Below are 23,360 nucleotides of genomic sequence, written 5' to 3' on the forward strand. Positions count from 1 at the left end.
CTGACTAGGCCATCAAAAGGTACGAAGGAGTCGAACCATGTTATGGCCAGACCCTTTCCTACTTTTTCATAAGCCAGGTACTTTGGGCCATGACATTCCTCACTATAAACCCAGTGCTATTACTAGTGCATTTTGCAGAATGTTAGAATGCCTGGTAAAAACATTTGGTGTGGTACTTGGAAATTTCTAATTATCTCTCCATGGCAATTTGGTTTTTGTAGGGGCCAATCCACATGTTTATTGAAGAGATTTTTGATCTTGAAAAAGCATGACACCACCTAGCAGTACTTCTTGGCCCAGACTCATTCCTTAGTCCTTCGAAACATTCTGCTACTTTTCCTTAAGAATTTCTTGTCGGAGAGCCACTTCTGTGTCTGGGTTAATGTTTACCCTTTGTCCAGGCATAATGCATCCCTTAGCATAGTGTTCTTAGTCCCACCTGTTTTCTGCTTGCTGTTGTTGACCTTGCCTTTGCTCTTCCATCCAATATTAAGTTGTCATTTTATGTCTATTTTGCTATTGCTTGTGCAGGTGCCGGCTCTCGCCTAGTAGCAGCCTCTCTCCAGAATGCTGTTGACCATTACCACTGGGTCACCCCTCATGGGTTTAAATTTTGTTACTAAAACACATCAGATTACTTTGATGAGACAACCTGTTGTCCCTAATACTGCCTTATACCTCTATGCTGTAGTTTCCTGAACCTCCTTTAAACCCATGCCCATCTTTCTTGGGGGCTGATAGAGAAACACTTCATCATTCTGTCCTAATCTTATCTAAACTGGACTGAGGCAACTAGCTGTATTCTACAGTCTCTCCCACTACTGTTTCTTAACTTAATCCCATTTATCAAGGGTTATGTTTGTGTCTAGGTTCTTTTTGTTCCTCCTCATTTGAGAACTTTTATACAGAAACAAATGTCCCACCTTTGGATGATTGGCACAATGCCCAGTGTCCCTGTATTTTTGTCCTATTTTTATGCTACCCAAGTAATAGCTTTAATAACCTTTTATTCATGTGCAAGTTGATTATTCCACCATCTTGTATTACTACTACTACTGCTACCACCACTAGTATTACACCTCACTTTAAGCCTATATATACCCTCTGTGTCCATGTATTGTTTGTAACGGGTTGATAAAGCTCCTAGAGAGCGAAACACTGCTGCAATAAAATGTCGCATTAGTTGCACTTGTGTCCTTTTACTTTACAATTCCTCTTTATGTCCATCCAGCATCTATCTGTTCTCTCCATCCCTTCCTCCCCCTTGAGAAGCTTCATCAATTTGTCTGCTTTTCCCCACTTCTATGTGTGAAAGCTCAATTACTTTCTATAGCTTCATGCTCTCTCTTTCTTAACCACTTCCATTCTCATTTTCTTGCTGTTGCTGTGTACACTAATGGTTCTAAATCCTCTGAAGGTATTGGGTATACAGTAGTTGTTCTGGACAGAATTATCTGAAGTCATTTAATAGACTTTGTCAATATTTTCACAACCAAGTTGTATATAATTCTTATGGTTGTCATAAACATTCCATCACTGCCTACTTCATTCATGGTTGTTTCAGACTCCTACAGTGCACTGTAGGCTATTCAGAAATTTCATTCCCCCCTCGCCCCATTGTCATATGTAGATGTCTGGTTATGCCGCATTTTTAGTCAATATAAATTTATAGAATGGTCACTGATATTAGTAGACATTCTTTATTTTTCGCCGCCCCTGTTTACTCCGTCCCTTCTCTCTTCGCCTTCATTCGCTCTTGTCTTCTCTTCAATTACCACCTTTCTATGTACATGTAGCATCTCTCTTTTCCCTACCCCCCTGGGAAGTTCCAGCTGTTCGAGTCTGTTCTTTCTCTCTCCCTTGCTCGAAAGCCCAACTGTCTACGGTTGCTTCCTGCTCTCTTTTTCTTGACCACTTTCACTCTCATTCTCATGCCATTGCTGTGTACACAGATGGCTCTAAGTCTTCTGACGGCGTAGGATTCGCAGCAGTGTTTCCGGACAGCGTCGTACAAGGGCATTTACTATGTTCGGCTAGTATTTTTACTGCTGAATTGTATGCCATCCTTACAGCACTTATCTGTATTGCATCTATGCCTGTGTCATCATTTGTGGTTGTCTCAGACTCCCTTAGTGCTTTACAGGCTATACAGAAATTTGATACACCTCACCCTTTAGTCCTCCGTATCCAACTTTGGCTACGCCGCATCTTTACCAAGCATAAAGATATTGTTTTTTGTTGGGTCCCTGGTCATGTTGACGTACAGGGCAATGAACAGGCAGACACTGCTGCGCGGTCAGCAGTACATGACCTACCAGTTTCATGTAGAGGTATTCCATTTACGGACTATTTTGCTGCAATATCTTCCCACCTTCACACCCGTTGGCAACAACGTTGGTCTACTATGCTCGGCAACAACGTTGGTCTACTATGCTCGGCAACAAACTTCAATCTATTAAACCGAGTATAGATTACTGGCCGTCTTCTTATCACCAGTGTCGAGGTTGGGAGACTACTCTCTCCCATCTTCGCATTGGCCATACTCGTCTTACTCATGGATATCTCATGGAGAGGCGCCCTGCTCCTCTCTGTGAGAATTGCCAAGTTCCATTATCAGTCAGCCACATTCTGTTGGACTGCCCACTTTATCAACGAGCACGCAGAATTTACCTCCGTCGTCGTCTTAGCTCCGCTGCTCTCTCTTTACCTTCCCTTCTCGCTGATGGACCCACCTTTCATCCAGACTCTCTCATTGACTTTTTGACAACAATTGACTGACTTCACAAATTCTGATACCTTCAGCCCTTTCTACTTCAATCTCTTGCTACCCTCTACCCCCGTACTATCCTCTGCCCCGCTGTTTTCTGTAACCTACTGATCATCCCTCCTCCCTTCTGCCATCCAATACCCTCGCTTCCTTCCCTACCCTGCAGCGCTGTATAGCCCTTGTGGCTTAGCGCTTCTTTTTGATTATAATAATAATAGTCAATATAAAGTCAAGATGGCTGAAGAGGGGTTGTTGAGGTGGTTTGATCATTTAGAGAGAATGGAACAAAGTGGAATGACTTGGAGGGCATATAAATCTGTAGAGGAAGGAAGGTGGGGTAGGGGTTGTCGTCGAAAAGGTTGGAGGGAGGGGATAAAGGAAAACAGTTTTGTGGGCATGGGGCTTGGACTTCAAGCAATTGTGCATGAGCATGATAGGAGTGAATGGAGATGAATGGTTTTTGGGACCTGACGAGCTGTTGAGGTATGAACAGGGTAATATTTTGTGAAGGGATTTAGGGAAACTGGTTAGCTGGACTTGAGTCCTGGAAATGGAAAGTACATTGCCTGCACTTTAAGGAGGGGTTTGGGATATTGGCAGTTTGGAGGGACATCTCAACTGTCATATCTGAGTGCCTCTGCAAAGACAGTAATTATGTAAGAGTGATGGTGAAAGTGTAGATAAATGGTTGAGAGACCCAACAAGTTGATAAATTAGACACATGTGCAACACTTGGGAATCTTTATTGAGGAAATGTTTTGCCACACGTTTCCTTAGTAAAGATTCCCAAGTGTTGCACATGTGTCTGATGGTGAAAGTGTTGAATGGTGAAAGTATTTTTCTTTCTTTTTGGATTTTACTTTCTTTTTGGGTTTTTCTTTCTTTTGGGTCACCCTGCCTTGGTGGGAAACGGCCGACGTGTATTAAAAAAAAAAAATAGACATCCTCCATGAGCAAGTGGAGAAGAATCCTTCCTCCATATGTTGTAAGAGTGACTAAAATGCCAGGAGCAAAGGGCTAGTAACCCCTTCTCCTGTATAAATAATTAAATGTAAAAAGAAGAAAAAACTTTTGTTTCTTCTTTTTCGGGTCACCCTGCCATGGTGGGATATGGTCGAAGTGGTTAAAAAAGTCTTTTCTGCAGGGTACCTAGAACAGGTGATGTTCTAGCTAATAAACAAGCAGACTCCTCCACTTGGTCAGCATATCATTACCTCCCAATTTTGTGTAGGGATATTCTTTTTTCGGACTATTTTGCAGTAATCTCTCGACAACTTCGCAACTGTTGACTACAACAGTGGTCCAAGTTCTGCAACAGATTGCTTTTTATCAAACTATGTTTGGGTTTCTGGCTGTCTTACCACTGTTGTCACATTTCGGAACCGCACTCTCCTTCCTTTGTATCAGCTGCACATCTTGCTCACGGGTGTCTTGTGGGAAAATGCTCGGCACTGTTCTGTGAAGATTTCTAAGGTAAGTTGTCAGTTCACCATCTCAGAATATTGTTCTGTCCATCAGCAAGCATTCAGAATTCACTTCCTGTCACTTCATTGCTCCAACATGTGTACTTTACTTGACCTTGCTCGAAGTCCCATCTTTGACACACAATCTGTCTCTGACTTTTTAATGGAAACTAATTTATTGCACCAACTTTGCTACTCATATTTTATCTTTAGCACTCTCCACTAACCCATACTCTTGCACACTCCTGCTTGACCTCCACATATTCCTTCTTTAGCACGTCCACCCTGCAATGCTGTATGGCCTTTTGGGTTTAGAGCTTAATTTGATTTTATATTTTTTGATTCCTTCCTCCAGCATTTGTGTGATTTGATCTTGATTTTCCAGGATTACTAACAGATAGTCATTAGTTTTGTTTGACTTTCCAGCTTAATAATGGCTGGATGCCCTTTTCCATGTGCTCCTAGCTGATGCAGGAAGCTTACCACACAGTAGTTTTTGTAAGAGTGCTTTAATGTAGGGAATCTTGTTCACAGTAAGTCGTACAAGAATGACTTCTTGGGTCATGGGAGAGTTAGGATCCCTCTGCTTTAGATGATATTACCCAACTACAGTGCATGGGTTCATTCTGACTTCCTGCTGAGTGATCCTCGGTGCTCTCCTTGGCCCCTCAGGGTAAGGGCAGCTCCAGAATTTTTTTGTACAAGGCTTAGGGGGTGGCAGGCTGGTTGGAAGAAGAGTCTCAGGGACTTGTCTTGAAGCTCAGTTATTATTGGATTTATTTGCAGGGGCTTTGGAAGGGCTGGAGAGGACCCCTTGCCTTCCCTTTGGCACTGCCAACGTTAATTGGGCCCCCAGTTCTCCTAGAAATTTTTATCCTTAACACTGGCTGGTAGTTTAACCACCTAAAGATCAGCTGGCAAATAGGCAGGTCACTTAACATTTAAGGTTAGGCTTGACCCCTACAACCCTCTACCTGTTATAAAAAAAAACATTATTTAGGCAGTTTAGCAGATTAGGACAGATGTTCAGGCCAAGGCTTCCTTACTCCCATTCACTAGTGCCAGAGCCCTGCCTTATAAACTGTGTCTTGTTTTCTGTATAGGTAGTGTAACGGTTCTGGGCCTCTCGACCACCTCCAGCATATGTATTATTTACACACATTCAGTTTTATACAATATGTATCATAGCCTTCAGGAATGAAAGAGGTTTATTTTACAGAAACTTACTGTATGTGCTGAAATTTTTGACTAATTTTGTGCATGGATTAAATTTATAGTACCTGGAAATCTTTTATGCAGAGATACAGTACACACCTATTACAATTTTAATTTTAGCCTCAAACTGGGATATAATAAATTATAACTAAGCATCTATAATTTGAATAGCCCACTATGTAGGTATGGAGTTGTCCAATATAATAAACTGTTGTAAATTCATACAAGTCTGTCAGTATTACAGTAATCTGAAAAGAATATGCAAGAGCTCATTTGGAGATTTAACGTGTGCATATTTGTTGCAGATTTTGAATTCATTTGATATGTCATGTAGCTGTTGATAACATGTTAATTGTAATGCATAGTTTGAAGTATGGTTGTTAAAAAATTACTAATAATTTGCCAGTGCTTTTCAGTCTGAAGTATGGTATATGTGTATACATGCATAATTCATACTTTTTTAATGTAATGGTTACATTTGAAAACATGTATATTAAAATGATGTAATCTGATAATTAATGCTTCATGTGATATTCCACAGATATTCTGGTGGTTGGTCACAAGATAATTAAGGATCAAATTAATGTTTTTTGGCATACCACTCATTCCGTCCTCCAGGATACAAGTAAACGCCAAGTTCACTTGTAGGCATCATTAACACTCGCCAGTCACTAGAATTGTTAATTACATTAATCAAGTAGTTCCATATAGATTTATTTAGTGAAGTGAAGAATATAGGAAGCTTATGCTGTGCAGTGAACGCAGTTTATAGTCGTTATGATCCATAAAAGTGTGTGCTTGTGGTAGAAATTAAGTTAAGATGTTTTTAAAAAATTTTATGAAGAAATACACTTTGCTTATTTTTTTGGGTAAATTTCATTGAAAAGGCTGTCGGTGGGTGTTGCTCATCCACTAAATACTTTATATTCACATTGAAGAATTCAAGAAAGATGTGATAAAGGGTAGGTCACAGGTGCATTTGTTGATTATGGTTAAAGGTAGATAGATTATGAAAAAGTACATAATGCTTACATAAAAGCATAAACTTTTATGCATACATTACCCCCACTATTTTTTTGCTCATTTTAGTAATCTTCATTTATCAGAATTCATTTCTGCTCATCATATGATTTTTTCCAAGTGTGTATTTGAATATAATGTTGACTTTCATTTAAAAAATCAAAAATTTTCAATGTGCACAAAATCTTATTTGTTCATTATATACCCTCCCTTTTCTTAGTTTTATTTAATTATTTTTCACACAGCATCTTGCAATATATCTAACATCTACACGTGTTAAACTGGCAACATCATTTGTAGCTTTTATATTTCTAAACATTGCTGCCTATAGGTACCTGTAAAGCACCACCTGACTAATCTGACTTGCATATATTACATGTTTATTCAGATGCTTCATTTCCTCCAACATCTGCCATTGTAATTATCTTTAAATCAGTCCCTCTTACTTTTCCCTATCTCATTGTTTTTATTTCTCTTGACTACACACATCTTCCATGTTTGTCATTCAATCCATAAATTCAAGACCTTACACTAAGAAATTACTATCTCCATCTCTTACAGACTGCCATTTTATACTGTATGGGAAGTTTGATTCATAAAATTTTTATATTACATACCATATATGGTACGTTTACAGCTATAGGTCCTTTAAGATATAATTTTCTAAAAAGATTATTTACTTTCCTTTGCATTCTACATTTTTTATTGAAGATTTTAAAATAATACTTTTCCTTGCATTCTTACATCTTAGATCTCATTCTTTCATATGCACCTCTGGAGTATTTTCACCAATTCATGTTAAGTACAGTGGTACCTTGCGAACTTAATTCATTCCAGAAGGCTGTTCGAGTGCCAATACTGAACGAATATGTTCCCATAAGGAATAATGTAAATTAGATTAGTCCGTTTCAGACTCCCAAAAATACACTTACATAATTGAGTTGGGAGCTGTTCGAAACTCGAGGTACCGCTACATTATTCCATTTTTACATTAATATGGAAGTGTTATACCCATAGGGGCCATACAACACTTGTGAAAGGGGAGGTTATTATTTTAAATACAAGGAAGGGGAGGCACCACTAATTTCCTGGATATAGATCCCTTCACTCTTCCTTGAAGGTGGCATTACCCTTCAGAGTATATCATTAATATCCTATTTATCAAAAACTACGATTTTTTTCATCCATACAGCCATGTAGTCTAATTAAAATTTCATTATTGAAATGACTAAACTTTCATAATCTGCCTTCACACCTGTAGTTGTAAACCAACTTTAAAGAGTACAAGCACTTGCATGTTAATATCATGTGCTCCTTCAGAAAGTCTCTCCATCTTATAACTGTATGCATAATTAATTGCCATACACCTTCATTATGTCCCATTTTAATCATCTAGTGTAATTTATCTTTTATTTAAAAAATACATGTACAGTCTATCTTTGTAACATTGAGTAACACTTGGCTTACCTAAATTTATCACTGTTGTAACTCTGAATTTCTATGTATAGTCCTAGTTTTGTAATTAATGTACTAGTGTACCACATTTTAGTCATTAACTAACTTCTTTTATTACCTTTTTATTTTTTAAACACCCTCATTGAATGTATATGTCACATTTAGTATGTTATTGCATCTTTTATTTATTGTCTGTGTAACTTTTATTGTAGGGAAAGATTTTTTGTTCGGACTTCAGTTGCTAACAAGGTATGAAATTAATTTCATAATTCTTATGTAAAATTAATATTTTTTTGTACATGTGACTATGCTTATCTGTTCCAGTTTAGAAAGTGAGTTAGATATGCAAGACACTGCAAGTGAAGTTTTTCTACTTGTGTAGTTGTATGTATGAAATATATCAGCTTGTTCTGTAATCTTATTTATTAAAGAATAAATCAGGCGTATGTACAGTTCACAACTCTTGATACTTAATCCAAAATAATGTTGCACATCATGTTTATATTTCCAGATAATATTAAGAATAAAGTAAAACAAAAATTAAATAACTCTTAAATTAAGAGATGGTACTACTAAAACCTGAACTTGGTTAAAAAGACACATTGGAGTACAGTATTCTTTGCCATTCATGCTGGTGAATGGCTCTTGATCTAGTTAATTGGATTTAACCCTCCACTTCCATGGCTCAGACCTGATTGCCTCTCATTTCCTGTGAACTGTATGACCATCACAGGTTTCGCTCCTCATCAATATATTTGTTTAAATAGAGAACATTTTTGAAAGCTATTGAGTTCATCTATTTACATGATGTTAAGCTTATTTGTTGTTATGCTTAAGTCCACTTGAATGATAGTACCTTGAGGGCAGTATAGAAGAGGAGTGTACCTGTAGTTCATCATATTTTTGATAAGTTATCCAAGAGTGCATAAGCTTTTTTTTTCAGCCCCTCTCCCCTTCCCTCCCAAACATTCACCTTTAATGCAGGTTCACTAACTTCTTAATTGCAACTGATTTATATTGTGCCATGTGTTATGGCCTCCTTTTTACCTTGATGCTAATCTTCCTGATTTCTGAACATTATTGCCCTGTAATTCTGAATGACTGATTTAGCTCTGTTAATTTTTATATATATTTTTTTTTTATCACACTGGCCGATTCCCACCAAGGCAGGGTGGCCCGATAAAGAAAAACTTTCACCATCATTCACTCCATCACTGTCTTACCAGAAGGGTGCTTTACACTACAGTTTTTAAACTGCAACATTAACACCCCTCCTTCAGAGTGCAGGCACTGTACTTCCCATCTCCAGGACTCAAGTCCGGCCTGCCGGTTTCCCTGAACCCCTTCATAAATGTTACTTTGCTCACACTCCAACAGCACGTCAAGTATTAAAAACCATTTGTCTCCATTCACTCCTATCAAACACGCTCACGCATGCCTGCAAATGAGTAGTACTTCTCCATTGATTGTGATAGGCCCCTGTCTGCTGCTACATACAGGGGCCTATCTGAATTGGAGATGAGGTATTTATTTGAGAAACTATGTGCCATTTTAGCTCAGAAGTAAGGTATTGGAAAACCACCATGCAGATCAGTATTCATTCCTTCATGATACTTAGGGCAGTATTTTAATTTCACTATACAGTACTATATCTGGAGATCTCAGTTCACTAATTTTATTTACAAAATTATAAGAGTATAACTTTTATACAGTAACAATGAGAACAACATCCAGTATTGGGCCCCCACTTAAACAAGATGGGTCCTACACAGATGACAGCAAGGAAATGAGTGAGCTACTCAAATCCCAATATGACTCAGTTTTTAGCAAGCCGCTAACCAGACTGAGAGTCGAAGATCAAAATTAATTTTTTATGAGAGCCACAAAATTTGGTTAACACAAGCCTATTCGATGTTATCCTGACGCCAAATGACTTCGAACAGGCGATAAATGACATGCCCATGCACTGCCCCAGGACCAGACTCGTGGAACTCCGTGTTCATCAAGAACTGCAAGAAGCCCCTATCACGAGCCTTTTCCATCCTATGGAGAGGGAGCATGGACACGGGGGTCGTCCCACAGTTACTAAAAACAACAGACATAGCCCCACTCCACAAAGGGGGCAGTAAAGCAACAGCAAAGAACTACAGACCGATAGCACTAACATCCCATATCATAAAAATCTTTGAAAGAGTCCTAAGAAGCAAGATCACCACCCATCTAGAAACCCATCAGTTACACAACCCAGGGCAACATGGGTTTAGAACAGGTCGCTCCTGTCTGTCTCAACTATTGGATCACTATGACAAGGTCCTAAATGAACTAGAAGATAAAAAGAATACAGATGTAATATATGCAGACTTTGCAAAAGCCTTCGACAAGTGTGACCATGGCGTAATAGCGCACAAAATGCGTGCTAAAGGAATAACAGGAAAAGTAGGTCGATGGATCTATAATTTCCTCACTAACAGAACACGGTCGATTGATCTATAATTTCCTCACTAACAGAACACAGAGAGTAGTCGTCAACAGAGTAAAGTCTGAGGCAGCTACGGTGAAAAGCTCTGTTCCACAAGGCACAGTACTCTCTCCCATCTTGTTCCTCATCCTCATATCCGACATTGACAAGGATGTCAGCCACAGCACCGTGTCTTCCTTTGCAGATGACACCCGAATCTGCATGACAGTGTCTTCCATTGCAGACACTGCAAGGCTCCAGGCGGACATCAACCGAATCTTTCAGTGGGCTGCAGAAAACAATATGAAATTCAACGATGAGAAATTTCAATTACTCAGATATGGTAAACACGAGGAAATTAAATCTTCATCAGAGTACAAAACAAATTCTGGCCACAAAATAGAGCGAAACCAACGTCAAAGACCTGGGAGTGATCATGTCGGAGGATCTCACCTTCAAGGACCATAACATTGTATCAATCGCATCTGCTAGAAAAATGACAGGATGGATAATGAGAACCTTCAAAACTAGGGAGGCCAAGCCCATGATGACACTCTTCAGGTCACTTGTTCTATCTAGGCTGGAATATTGCTGCACACTAACAGCACCTTTCAAGGCAGGTGAAATTGCTGACCTAGAAAATGTACAGAGAACCTTCACGGCGCGCATAACGGAGATAAAACACCTCAATTACTGGGAGCGCTTGAGGTTCCTGAACCTGTATTCCCTGGAATGCAGGCGGGAGAGAGACATGATTATATACACCTGGAAAATCCTAGAGGGACTAGTACCGAACTTGCACACGAAAATCACTCGCTACGAAAGCAAAAGACTTGGCAGACGATGCAACATCCCCCCAATGAAAAGCAGGGGTGTCACTAGCACGTTAAGAGACCATACAATAAGTGTCAGGGGCCGGAGACTGTTCAACTGCCTCCCAGCATACATAAGGGGGATTACCAACAGACCCCTGGCAGTCTTCAAGCTGGCACTGGACAAGCACCTAAAGTCGGTTCCTGACCAGCTGGGCTGTGGCTCATACGTTGGTTTGCGTGCAGCCAGCAGTAACAGCCTGGTTGATCAGGCTCTGATCCACCAGGAGGCCTGGTCACAGACCGGGCCGCGGGGGCGTTGACCCCCGGAACTCTCTCCTGGTAAACTCCAGGTATACAATTTTAAAGTCCTGAAAGTGCATAGTATTATATAAAATCTTATTGCATTGGAGTGTGTTCAGAATTTGCAGAATCAGTTTGCACTAAACCTGCACACAGTATCATTAGTTCAGGAATTACTGGTATCAGACTAAAAAAGCCTGCTGTGCAGGTGAAATTTCTCTCCACTAAAGATACCTGCACATTTTACATTTTTGTTTTTTAACAAGTCAGCCCTTTCCCACCGAGGCAGTGTTTTATCATTATTGTAATATTCATGGGGGAGGGGAGGGGAGGGGAGGTGAGGTGAGGTAAAGTGCTAAGCTTGTGAATCATACAGTGCCTGAGAGGCATTCAGGTTTGATTCAATGAAGGGAAGGGCAGGTTCAATTAATCTGCAAATGTAGTATGATATATATATAGCCTATTGGACCACAGATTTAGTGTTTCGCCTTGAATATAATAGTACAGGTTGACTATCACTAATCCGGCATCATCAGGATCTGTAGGGTGCCAGATTACAGTGGTTAGGTTAGAATACTCTTAACGGCAATATTTATGCATTGGCGACCTCTTCAAGGGGGGCTCCTTGGCGTGGTGAAGAGGCTCTTGGTCTGAGGAATTAGCCCTGTCGGTCTTCTTCCTCAGACCGAACCTAATTACCCCCCATTCTCCCCTCCCCTATCCCATCCTCCCCATCCTCCCCTTTTTCCATTCCTCCTCCTCCTCCTCACCCCTCCCTTTTGCCCTTCCTCTTTTTAGCCTTCGTGATTTCTCCCACAGGCGCGCTAGTTCCTAGGTAGGGGAAAGGACACCGGGGTCCATCCCATTCCGTTGAGGTTTCTTGGCGGTGGCGTAGTTTGCCGTGGAATCTGGATTGCCTAGGGATGTCCCGATCCCTCTCCGGTATCCCGGAGTAGCTTTGGGTGTCTTTTGGGCGACGGGTGTATCTCTGGAAGCCACCTTTCGGATTCCGGGGGTGGTGGCTGAAGGAGGTATGCTTTGTGGCGGATATCCGGCCGCCCTCTCTTTTGTCCACCGAGGTAGCTCGGCAGATGTGAGGTTGCTATCCCAGATTGCTGGTTTACTGGCATGAAGGGTAGGGTATGGCACGGGTTCCATGCTGCATCTGCGCTACTAGCGGTGTCGAGTCCTCTTGGGCGCGGAGGGAGATTTCTGGCCCTTTCATTCCTCCTAGGAACTATCCCTCCCCGGTCCCCCCTTTTTTTTTCTTTTTTTTGTTTTTATTTTCTTTTCTTCTTTCTTTTTTTTTCTTAAAAACAAAAAGAAAGAAGTAACCTAACCATGGCAGCCCTAGTCCATGAACCTAGTACCCCCGGGCCCCTTCTTGATACCGCACCCCGTTCTGACCCCGCCTCGTCTTTGGACCACTCTTCAGACATTCCTCATGCCTCTGTACCTATTGCCGGTGCTGTTTCCTCACCCGCTTCAGGTACTGAGGCCTCGACTGACTCCTTCGATTTATCAGACCTTCGCTCTCCTCTGACTATGCTTCCGGCCTCTTCCTCTACGGTGCGGCAATTTTCAAATCGCCGACCCGTTCCACGTCGGACCAACTCTGGTCCCACGCCTAAACGTCAACGACAATTACCTGCTGATGATACTTCTCCACCTTCACCTTCTCGTTCTTCTCAGAAACGATTGACACGTCCTTCACTACCTTTCCACGCTCAGTTTCAGACTGAACAGTGGACTAAATTCTTCACTTTACGACCAACTTCCTCTACTGCCTATCTTTCTGACCATAGTATTGGCAAGGCACTCCTACGCCATGTTGGTAAAGATATTTCTTTTCATGCTCTTAAGAGCGGTACGCGCATCATTACCGTACAGAATGCTACCCAGGCTCGTGAGCTCTCTCGTCTTTCCCATATAGATACTGTTCCTGTCACCCTTGAAAAACATCATTCCCTCAATTCTTGTAGTGGTACCGTTATTCTGCCCCATACCATAGTTCAACAAAATTTCCAGACATGTGGCACCGACATTCTCGAACAGCTGGAACTCCAAGATCTCCCAATCCTCAAGGTAGACACTTACGTTCTTCCTGCCCGTGGGCGGAGACGATACCCTAGCAATGTGGCTCGTTTAACTTTTGACAGCCGAGAACTCCCATCCTCCGTTTATATAGCAGGACATCGGTTACAAGTTCGAAAGGTGATCCCTACACCACAACAGTGTAGAAATTGCTGGCGATTTGGCCATCCAGCGAAATATTGCAGATCTATCGCCGAATGCCCAGTCTGTGGTGCCGATGACCATTCTAATACGTCTTGCAATCGATCTCCCTCTTGCCTTAACTGTCATGAGGCTCACCCTTCGTACTCTCGCCGTTGTCAGGTCTATTTAAACGAGCGGGAAATCCGTTACCTCAAAGAGACAGAAGGTCTCCCTTATGCCATGGCAGTTTCTCATCTCCGCCTCCAAGGGAGACTCCCACGTGTTTCTTATTCCCGTGTTTCAAAACGTCCCCCCACTTCTGGTATCCCATCTTCTACACCCACCTCTGTGGTTACCTCTCCCATAATCACTCCTGTATCTAATCCTTTTGCTGTCCTCGGCTCAGACGTCCCTACTTCAACGCCTCAGTCTAATCTCGCTTCTTCGAGTTCTCTCTTACAAGCCTCAGTATCGACGAGACCTCGTACGACACCTCTTCCCAATCGTCCCTCTACTTCTCAAAAGTCAAAAAAAGGTCCGGTAACACCTCCTACCCATCTTCCACCTCCTCATTTTACCCTCCCTGTCTCTGTCCCTAGTTCTTCCCCTCTCACTGGCTCGGTTACAAGTGCAGAGGTTCACCCTCCTCCTCGTAATGTACCTTCCTCCCCTGTTCCCTCCCAAGTTTCTTCCTCTTCTGCCACCTCCCAGGTTCCTGTCTCTTCTGTCCCCTGCCACGCTTCTCCAGTTCCCTCCACCCTTTCGCCCCCCTCTACCTTGGTACAGTCCAATACAGTTCCAATCTTTACTCATCCTCCCCCTACCATTCCCAATATTGTCTCCCATACGACATCTCTGAATTCTGAAACACTTGAAGCAATCTCTGAATATATTGCAGAGACCAAACCATCAATGGACACTGATCCACCTTCCGCTCTTTCTCTCTCCTCTGCTCCATCTGCGCAACTCCTTTCTTCACAGCGCACCGTTCCTTCGCTGCTTGAACATTTTCCACTGCCTCCGCATGTGGACTTTTCTAACCCTTCTAGTCCGTAGGAACCCTTACCTGCGGATTTCAAGTATCTTTATCATTGCCAATCATGGCCTTTTTACAGTGGAATATACGCGGCCTCAGGGGTAATCGGGGTGAGCTTCAGATGTTACTCTCCCAGTTTGCCCCTGTTGGTGTTTGCTTACAGGAACCAAAATTACACTCTGCTGTTATTTCTCACATCTCAGGCTATAATTTGTTGTATTCTTCAGATCCTTTTCCTGATGGGACCTTTAATGAAAGTGCCCTTCTTCTCCGCACTGATATTCCGTACCATCAACTATTTATTCATACTTCGCTGCATTACACAGCAGCCCGTATCCACTTACATAGGTGGTATACGCTCTGTTCTTTATATCTCTCTCCTTCTCGGGCATTATCTATTCCGGATTTTGCCTTCCTTGTTTCGTCATTACCGCCACCGATTCTGTTACTTGGTGATTTTAATGCCCACCATTTCCTCTGGGGAGGGTCTCACTGTGATTCCCGTGGAATTCAGTTAGAGGCTTTTCTTGCCACCCACCCCCTCCATGTTTTAAATACAGGTACTCACACCCATTTTGATCCTCGGACTCATACTCTCTCTTGCATCGATCTCTCAGTTTGCTCTTCCTCCGCCGCATTAGACTTTACTTGGTCTGTTCTCCCGGACTTACATGACAGTGATCATTTCCCAATCATTCTTTCTTCCCCTTCATATTCGCCACCTCTTCGCACCCCACGCTGGCAATTTAATCGGGCAAATTGGAACCTTTACTCACACCTGACTGTTTTTAAAGAGGTTCCTTCTTCGTCCTCCATCGATGAGCTTTTACACCTCTTCTCGTCCTCCGTTTTCACCGCAGCTTCTCATTCTATACCCCAAACTTCGGGCAGGCATTCTCAGAAATGCGTGCCTTGGTGGTCTCCTGCTTGTGCTCGTGCAGTACGTTTGAAACGCGCTGCATGGGGCAGGTACCAGTACAATAGAACCACAGAGCGACTCCTTGATTTTAAACAGAAGCGTGCGATCGCTCGCCGTGTCATCCGTGACGCTAAACGCACTTGCTGGCGAGATTATGTCTCCACCATCACCTCTGCTTCCTCTATGAGTGCAGTCTGGAAAAAAGTACGAAAACTGAGTGGTAAATATTCTCCTGACCCGGCTCCTGTTCTGCGAGTTGCCGGTGTTGATATAGCAAACCCACTAGATGTTGCCAATGAAATTGGCAATCATCTGGTCCGTATTTCTCAGGGACTCCATCTATGCCCCTCATTTCTTTCCTCAAAGTCTGCCAGAGAGTTAGCACCCTTGGACTTTTCTTCTCTCAGAGAAGAACAGTATAATGTGCCTTTTACACTTCAAGAACTGGAGGCAACACTCTCAGCTTGTCGATCATCGGCAGCTGGGCCCGACGACATTCATATTCGTATGCTACAACATTTACATCAGTCAGCCCTTGCAGTCCTATTACGCCTTTACAATCTTATTTGGTCACAAGGAGTTCTTCCACAGCTGTGGAAATCCGCCATTGTTCTCCCTTTCCGCAAACCAGGCACTACGGGACATGAAACCTCCCACTATCGTCCCATTGCTCTTACCAGTACAGTTTGCAAAGTAATGGAACGTCTAGTAAATAGACGTTTAGTGTGGTATTTAGAGACACACAACAGTCTCTCCACTCGTCAATATGGCTTTCGTAAGGGACGTTCTACCATAGACCCCTTACTGCGCTTGGATACGTATGTTCGTAATGCCTTTGCGAATAACCACTCAGTTATTGCCATATTTTTTGACCTTGAGAAGGCATATGACACAACTTGGAGGTATAATATTTTAGCCCAAGTCCACTCCTTAGGCCTTCGAGGCAATCTACCATCCTTCCTTAAGAACTTTTTAACTGACAGGCATTTCCGTGTTCGGGTTAATAATGTGCTCTCCCCGGACTTTGTCCAAGCTGAAGGTGTCCCCCAGGGATGTGTTCTGAGCACAACACTTTTTCTCCTTGCTATTAATGATTTGGCCTCTAGTCTTCCATCAAATATTTGGTCATCACTCTATGTTGATGACTTCGCTATTGCCTGTGCAGGCGCTGACTGTCACCTTATTACAGTTTCTCTCCAGCATGCAGTCGACCGTGTTTCCAATTGGGCCACCACACATGGGTTTAAATTTTCCAGCACTAAAACCCACCAAATCACTTTCACTAGACGCTCTGTCATCTCTGATCATCCTTTGTACCTCTATGGCTCACGTATCCCTGAACGTGATACAGTCAAGTTTCTGGGCCTCCTCTTTGATCGTAGGTTATCCTGGAAACCTCACATTACCTCTCTGAAGGCAACTTGTCACAGCCGGCTGAACCTTCTTAAAACCCTTGCTCATCTTTCGTGGGGAGCTGATCGTCGAACCCTCCTTCACCTACATTCCACCCTTATTTTATCGAAACTTGATTATGGTGACCAGATCTATTCAGCGGCATCTCCTGCTACTCTCTCTAGCCTTAACCCCATTCATCACCAAGGATTACGTTTATGCCTTGGTGCTTTTCGCTCTTCCCCTGTCGAAAGCCTCTATGCAGAAGCGAACGTTCCATCCTTATCCGATCGCCGTGATGCCCATTGCCTGCGCTACTATGTACGCTCTCATGATCTCCGCAATCCTTCCATTTATAGAATGGTCACTGATATTAGTAGACATTCTTTATTTGTTCGCCGCCCCTGCTTACTCCGTCCCTTCTCTCTTCGCCTTCATTCGCTCTTGTCTTCTCTTCAACTACCACCTTTCTATGTACATGTAGCATCTCACTTTTCCCTACCCCCCTGGGAAGTTCCAGCTGTTCGAGTCTGTTCTTTCTCCCTCCCTTGCTCGAAAGCCCAACTGTCTACGGTCGCTTCCCGCTCTCTTTTTCTTGACCACTTTCACTCTCATTCTCATGCCATTGCTGTGTACACAGATGGCTCTAAGTCTTCTGACGGCGTAGGATTCGCAGCAGTGTTTCCGGACAGCGTCGTACAAGGGCATTTACTATCTTCAGCTAGTATTTTTACTGCTGAATTATATGCCATCCTTACAGCACTTATCCGTATTGCATCTATGCCTGTGTCATCATTTGTGGTTGTCTCAGACTCCCTTAGTGCTTTACAGGCTATACAAAAATTTGATACACCTCACCCCTTAGTCCTCCGTATCCAACTTTGGCTACGCCGCATCTTTACTAAGCATAAAGATATTGTTTTTTGTTGGGTCCCTGGTCATGTTGACGTACAGGGCAATGAACAGGCAGACACTGCTGCGCGGTCAGCAGTACATGACCTACCAGTTTCTTATAGAGGTATTCCATGTACGGACTATTTTGCTGTAATATCTTCCCACCTTCACACCCGTTGGCAACAACGTTGGTCTACTATGCTCGGCAACAAACTTCAGTCTATTAAACCGAGTATAGGTTACTGGCCGTCTTCTTATCACCAGTGTCGAGGTTGGGAGACTACTCTCTCCCGTCTTCGCATTGGCCATACTCGTCTTACTCATGGATATCTCATGGAGAGGCGTCTTGCTCCTCTCTGTGAGAATTGCCAAGCTCCATTATCAGTCAGCCACATTCTGTTGGACTGCCCACTTTATCAACGAGCACGCAGAATTTACCTCTGTCGTCGTCTTCGCCCCGCTGCTCTCTCTTTACCTTCCCTTCTCGCTGATGGACCCACCTTTCATCCGGACTCTCTCATTGACTTTTTGACAACGACTGACTTACTTCACAAATTCTGATACTTTCAGCCCTTTCTACTTGTATCTCTTGCTACCCTCTACCCCCGTACTATCCCCTGCCCCGCTGTTTTCTGTAACCTGCTGATCATCCCCCCTCCCTTCTGCCATCCAATTCCCTTGCTTCCTTCCCTACCCTGCAGCGCTGTATAGCCCTTGTGGCTTAGCGCTTCTTTTTGATTATAATAATAATAATATGCATTGGCGATTTTGCCCACTTTACACCCTATTTTTGGCCCATTCCAGTGTTCGTCTGTCAAACTCGTAACTATTTCGCTAGTATTCCTTTCATTCTGTCGATTGAGTACAAGAACCCATCCATTTACCTATTTCAGCTATTCAATAAAGTTTGTAGATGAATGGTTCAGAGAACCGACATGTTGATAAATTAGACACATGTGCAACTCTTGGGTATCTTTATTGAGGAAACGTTTCGCCACACAGTGGCTTCATCAGTCCATACAAAGGAGAATCTCGAAGAACAGGAGGAGAATGAGGTAATCAGTCCCTCAACCTTGAGTCGATGTGGTTAGTCCATCAATCTTGAATAGAATACGGCATACGTGCGGAGAAGGAGCTAATAAACCGTAGGTATGAGAGGTGCAGCAGTCATAGGTGGTGTCACATTTGTTCAATGTGGAAGTAGGTCGTGCCCAAGAATTAGGCAAGCGAAGAATTCCCATGTATTAAGATACCAAGAAGTTGCAGTGTCTGACAGGTTTGTAGATGAATGGTTCAGAGAACCGACATGTTGACAAATTAGACACATGTGCAACTCTTGGGTATCTTTATTGAGGAAACGTTTTGCCACACAGTGGCTTCATCAGTCCATACAAAGGAGAATCTCGAAGAACAGGAGGAGAATGAGGTAATCAGTCCCTCAACATTGAGTCGATGTGGTCAGTCCATCAATCTTGAATAGAATACGGCATATGTGCGGAGGAGCTTATAAACCGTAGGTATGAGAGGTGCAGCAGTCATAGGTGGTGTCCCTCAAGGTTGAGGGACTGATTACCTCATTCTCCTCCTGCTCTTCGAGATTCTCCTTTGTATGGACTGATGAAGCCACTGTGTGGCGAAACGTTTCCTCAATAAAGATACCCAAGAGTTGCACATGTGTCTAATTTATCAACATGTCGGTTCTCTGAACCATTCATCTACAAACCTGTCAGACACTGCAACTTCTTGGGATCTTAATACATAGGAATTCTTCGCTTGCCTAATTCTTGGGCACGACCTACTTCCACATTGAACAAATGTGACACCACCTATGACTGCTGCACCTCTCATACCTACGGTTTATAAGCTCCTTCTCCGCACGTATGCCGTATTCTATTCAAGATTGATGTACTGACCACATCGACTCAAGGTTGAGGGACTGATTACCTCATTCTCCTCTTGTTCTTCGAGATTCTCCTTTATATGGACTGATGAAGCCACTGTGTGGCGAAACGTTTCCTCAATAAAGATACCCAAGAGTTGCACATGTGTCTAATTTATTCAATAAAGTGGTCAGAAATTGGTAATTTGGCCAATTTCAAAATAGGGTCCAGAATAAACAATGCAGACATTCCTGGCACTAAAATAACATTTTCTCTGTTCATTAGTCATGTCTCCAGGCCCCTCTTATATTATGCTTGCTTTCCATTTTGAATTTTTATTCACACAAAAAAAATAGAAGGTTTACTGGTATGCAGACTACTGCATTGTAATAATTGTATAAATAATGTCAATCCATTCGTGACAGTGCATTAGACCAGCCAGACACACATATTGGACTGTGACATCATTTGTTTACTTTTGAACATCAGCAAAAATTGAACATTTCTGCTGCTTTGAGCTGATTTTAAAGGTACAGTAGACCATTATATTACATGGATTTATTTGCAGCGTTTTGGGTATTGCACTATTGAAAAATTGCGGCACAATTTTTACAACACTTCACACAATTAACTTGACACGGTTTCATTTGCAGACGCGGAAAAAATTTCCCCAGCTCAAGCTGCTGTCTTGTTGCAGGTCAGCAGGGGAGATCTCTCGCCATCCCCTGCCACCCCCGACATCACCATCCCAGCCTTCGTGAATACGTGTTCAGTTTTATAACTGTAGTGTAAAGTACCCCTCTGGCAAGACAGTGATGGAGTGAATGATGATGAAAGTTTTTCTTTTTCGGACCACCCTGCCTTGGTGGGAATCGGCTGATGTGTTAATAAAAATAATAAAAAAAATTCTTTTAATTACCATAAGTTGTATCTGCCAAGCAGTCATGGTACCCAGTAGGCATACTAGTGTTGCTGAAAGTGGCAAGAAAAGGGTTAAGCATTTAAATCTTAGAGTTAATGAAGAAAATAGATATTAGACAAGAGATAGCCTGTGGCTGTAATGAAGCGTCACTGCAATTAAAAAGAATGAGGTAAATGTATGAGTTCGTGTGATGAATAACTGACTGACTGACTTGATTGACCTGACAACTGATTTACTGACTTATTTAAAGTTACTTTTTTTTTCATTGAAGAGGACCCTGAAACGGCGTCTAGAGCAGCTGATGCCTTACCATCAGTTGTATAATGTACTGTGGGGTAAAATAGAACAGAAATCCATTACAGAATTTATGCACACTCCAGTACAACCATTGGCGTGGTGAAGAGGCTCTTGGTCTGAGGAATTAGCCCTGTCGGTCTTCTTCCTCAGACCGAACCTAATTACCCCCCATTCTCCCCTCCCCTATCCCATCCTCCCCTTTTTCCATTCCTCCTCCTCCTCCTCCTCACCCCTCCCTTTTGCCCTTCCTCTTTTTGGCCTTTGGGATTTCTCCCACAGGCGCGCTAGTTCCTAGGTAGGGGAAAGGACACCGGGGTCCATCCCATTCCGTTGAGGTTCTTGGCGGTGGCGAAGTTTGCCGTGGAATCTGGATTGCCTGGGGATGTCCCGATCCCTCTCCGGTATCCCGGAGTAGCTTTGGGTGTCTTTTGGGCGACGGGTGTATCTCTGGAAGCCACCTTTCGGATTCCGGGGGTGGTGGCCGAAGGAGGTATGCTTTGTGGCGGATATCCGGCCGCCCTCTCTTTTGTCCACCGAGGTAGCTCGGCAGATGTGAGGTTGCTATCCCGGATTGCTGGTTTACTAGCATAAAGGGTAGGGTATGGCACGGGTTCCATGCTGCATCTGCGCTACTAGCGGTGTTGAGGTCCTCTTGGGCGCGGAGGGAGATTTCCGGCCCTTTCATTCCTCCTGGGAACTATTCCTCCCCGCTCCCCCCTTTTTTTATTCTTTTTTTTATTTTTATTTTCTTTTCTTTCTTTTTTTTCTTAAAAACAAAAAGCAAAGGAGTAACCTAACCATGGCAGCCCTAGTCCATGAAACCACTACCCCCGGGCCCCTTCTTGATACCGCACCCCATTCTGACCCTGCCTTGTATTTAGACCACTCTTCGGACACTCCTGATGCCCCTGTACCTCTTGCTGGTGCTGTTTCCTCACCCGCTTCAGGTACCGGGGCTTCGACTGACTCCTTCGATTTGTCTGAACTCCGCTCTCCTTTGACTATGCTTCCGGCTTCTCCCTCTACGGTACGGCAATTTTCGAATCGCCCGCCCATTTCACGCCGGACAAACTCCGGTCCTACTCCTAAACGCCAACGTCAATCTCCTGATGATGCTCCTTCATTACCTTCCCATTCTACTCGGAAAAGACCGACACTTCAAGCACTCCCTCTCCACGCTCGGTTTCGGACCACACAATGGACAAAATTCTTTACTTTAAGACCAACTTCTTCTGCCTACCTTTCTGACCATAGTATTGGCAAAGCACTCCTGCGTCATGTTGGCAGAGATATTTCATTTCACGCTCTCAAGAGTGGTATGCGCATCGTCACTGTCCAGAATGCTACCCAAGCTCATGATCTTTCTCTCCTTTCGAATATCGATACTACTCCTATCACTATTGAAAAACATCTTTCTCTCAATTCTTGTAGTGGTACTGTCATTCTGCCCCATACCATAGTCCAACAGAATTTCCAGTCATGTGGCAATGACATTTTTGAACAGCTGGAACTCCAGGATCTCCCAATCCTCAAAGTAGACACTTATGTCCTTCCTGCCCGGGGGCGGAGACGTTACCCTTGCAATGTGGCTCGTTTAACTTTTGACAGCTGAGAACTCCCGTCCTCTGTATATGTCGCGGGACATCGGTTACAAGTTCGAAAGGTGATACCTACACCGCAACAATGTAGAAATTGCTGGCGTTTTGGTCACCCAGCAAAATATTGCAGATCTATGGACGAATGCCCAGTCTGTGGTGCCGACGACCATTCTAATACATCTTGCAGTCAACCTCCATCTTGCCTTAATTGTAATGAAGCTCACCCTTCGTACTCCCGCCGTTGCCAGGTCTACTTAAATGAACGTGAAATCCGTTGCCTCAAAGAGGCAGAAGGTCTCCCTTATGCTATGTCAGTTACTCATCTCCGCCTCCAAGGGAGACTACCCCGTGTTTCCAAACATCCCCCCACTTCTGGGGTCCCATCTTCTGCAGCCTCCTCTGTTGTTACCCCTCCCATAGCCACTACGGCATCTAATCCTTTTGCTGTCCTTGGCTCTGACGTCCCGACTACAACTCAGTCTGTTCTCACATCTTCGCGTCCTTCCTCACAAGCCCCAGTATCGACAAGACCTCGTACGACACCTAATACCAATCGCCCCTCTACTCAGAAGTCCAAAAAATCCACATTGCTCAAATCTTCTTTGCCCCTTCCTTCCCTTCTTCCACCTCCACACTTTACCTTTCCAGACTCTGTACCTAGTTCTTCCCCTCTCTCTGGCTCTATTACAAGTGTGGAGATTCACCCTCCTCC

The 23,360-nt window shown here is 43.2% G+C and overlaps 1 protein-coding gene across 6 annotated transcripts in view; it reads left to right on the top strand.

The window, feature by feature from the left end:
• The window catches only part of mus101 (mutagen-sensitive 101), a 103,976-nt gene extending 81,046 nt beyond the window's left edge, over positions 1-22,930 (top strand). For 3 of the 6 annotated variants that reach the window (XR_011391656.1, XR_011391655.1, XM_070082228.1), the window contains one exon: positions 5,987-6,886. Coding sequence is in view for 2 of the 6 variants with exons in the window: in XM_070082228.1 (XP_069938329.1) it covers positions 5,987-6,017 (31 nt within the window). In the remaining 4 variants the exon portion in view is untranslated. Of the gene's footprint in view, positions 1-5,986; positions 6,887-20,528 lie in introns of those variants that run through there. The other 3 variants (XR_011391657.1, XR_011391658.1, XM_070082224.1) reach the window with 3 other exon arrangements.
• The last annotated feature ends 430 nt before the right edge of the window (positions 22,931-23,360 follow it).

Source organism: Cherax quadricarinatus, chromosome 7 (assembly GCF_038502225.1).
Source record: "Cherax quadricarinatus isolate ZL_2023a chromosome 7, ASM3850222v1, whole genome shotgun sequence".
NCBI classification, from domain to species: Eukaryota; Metazoa; Arthropoda; class Malacostraca; order Decapoda; family Parastacidae; genus Cherax; species Cherax quadricarinatus.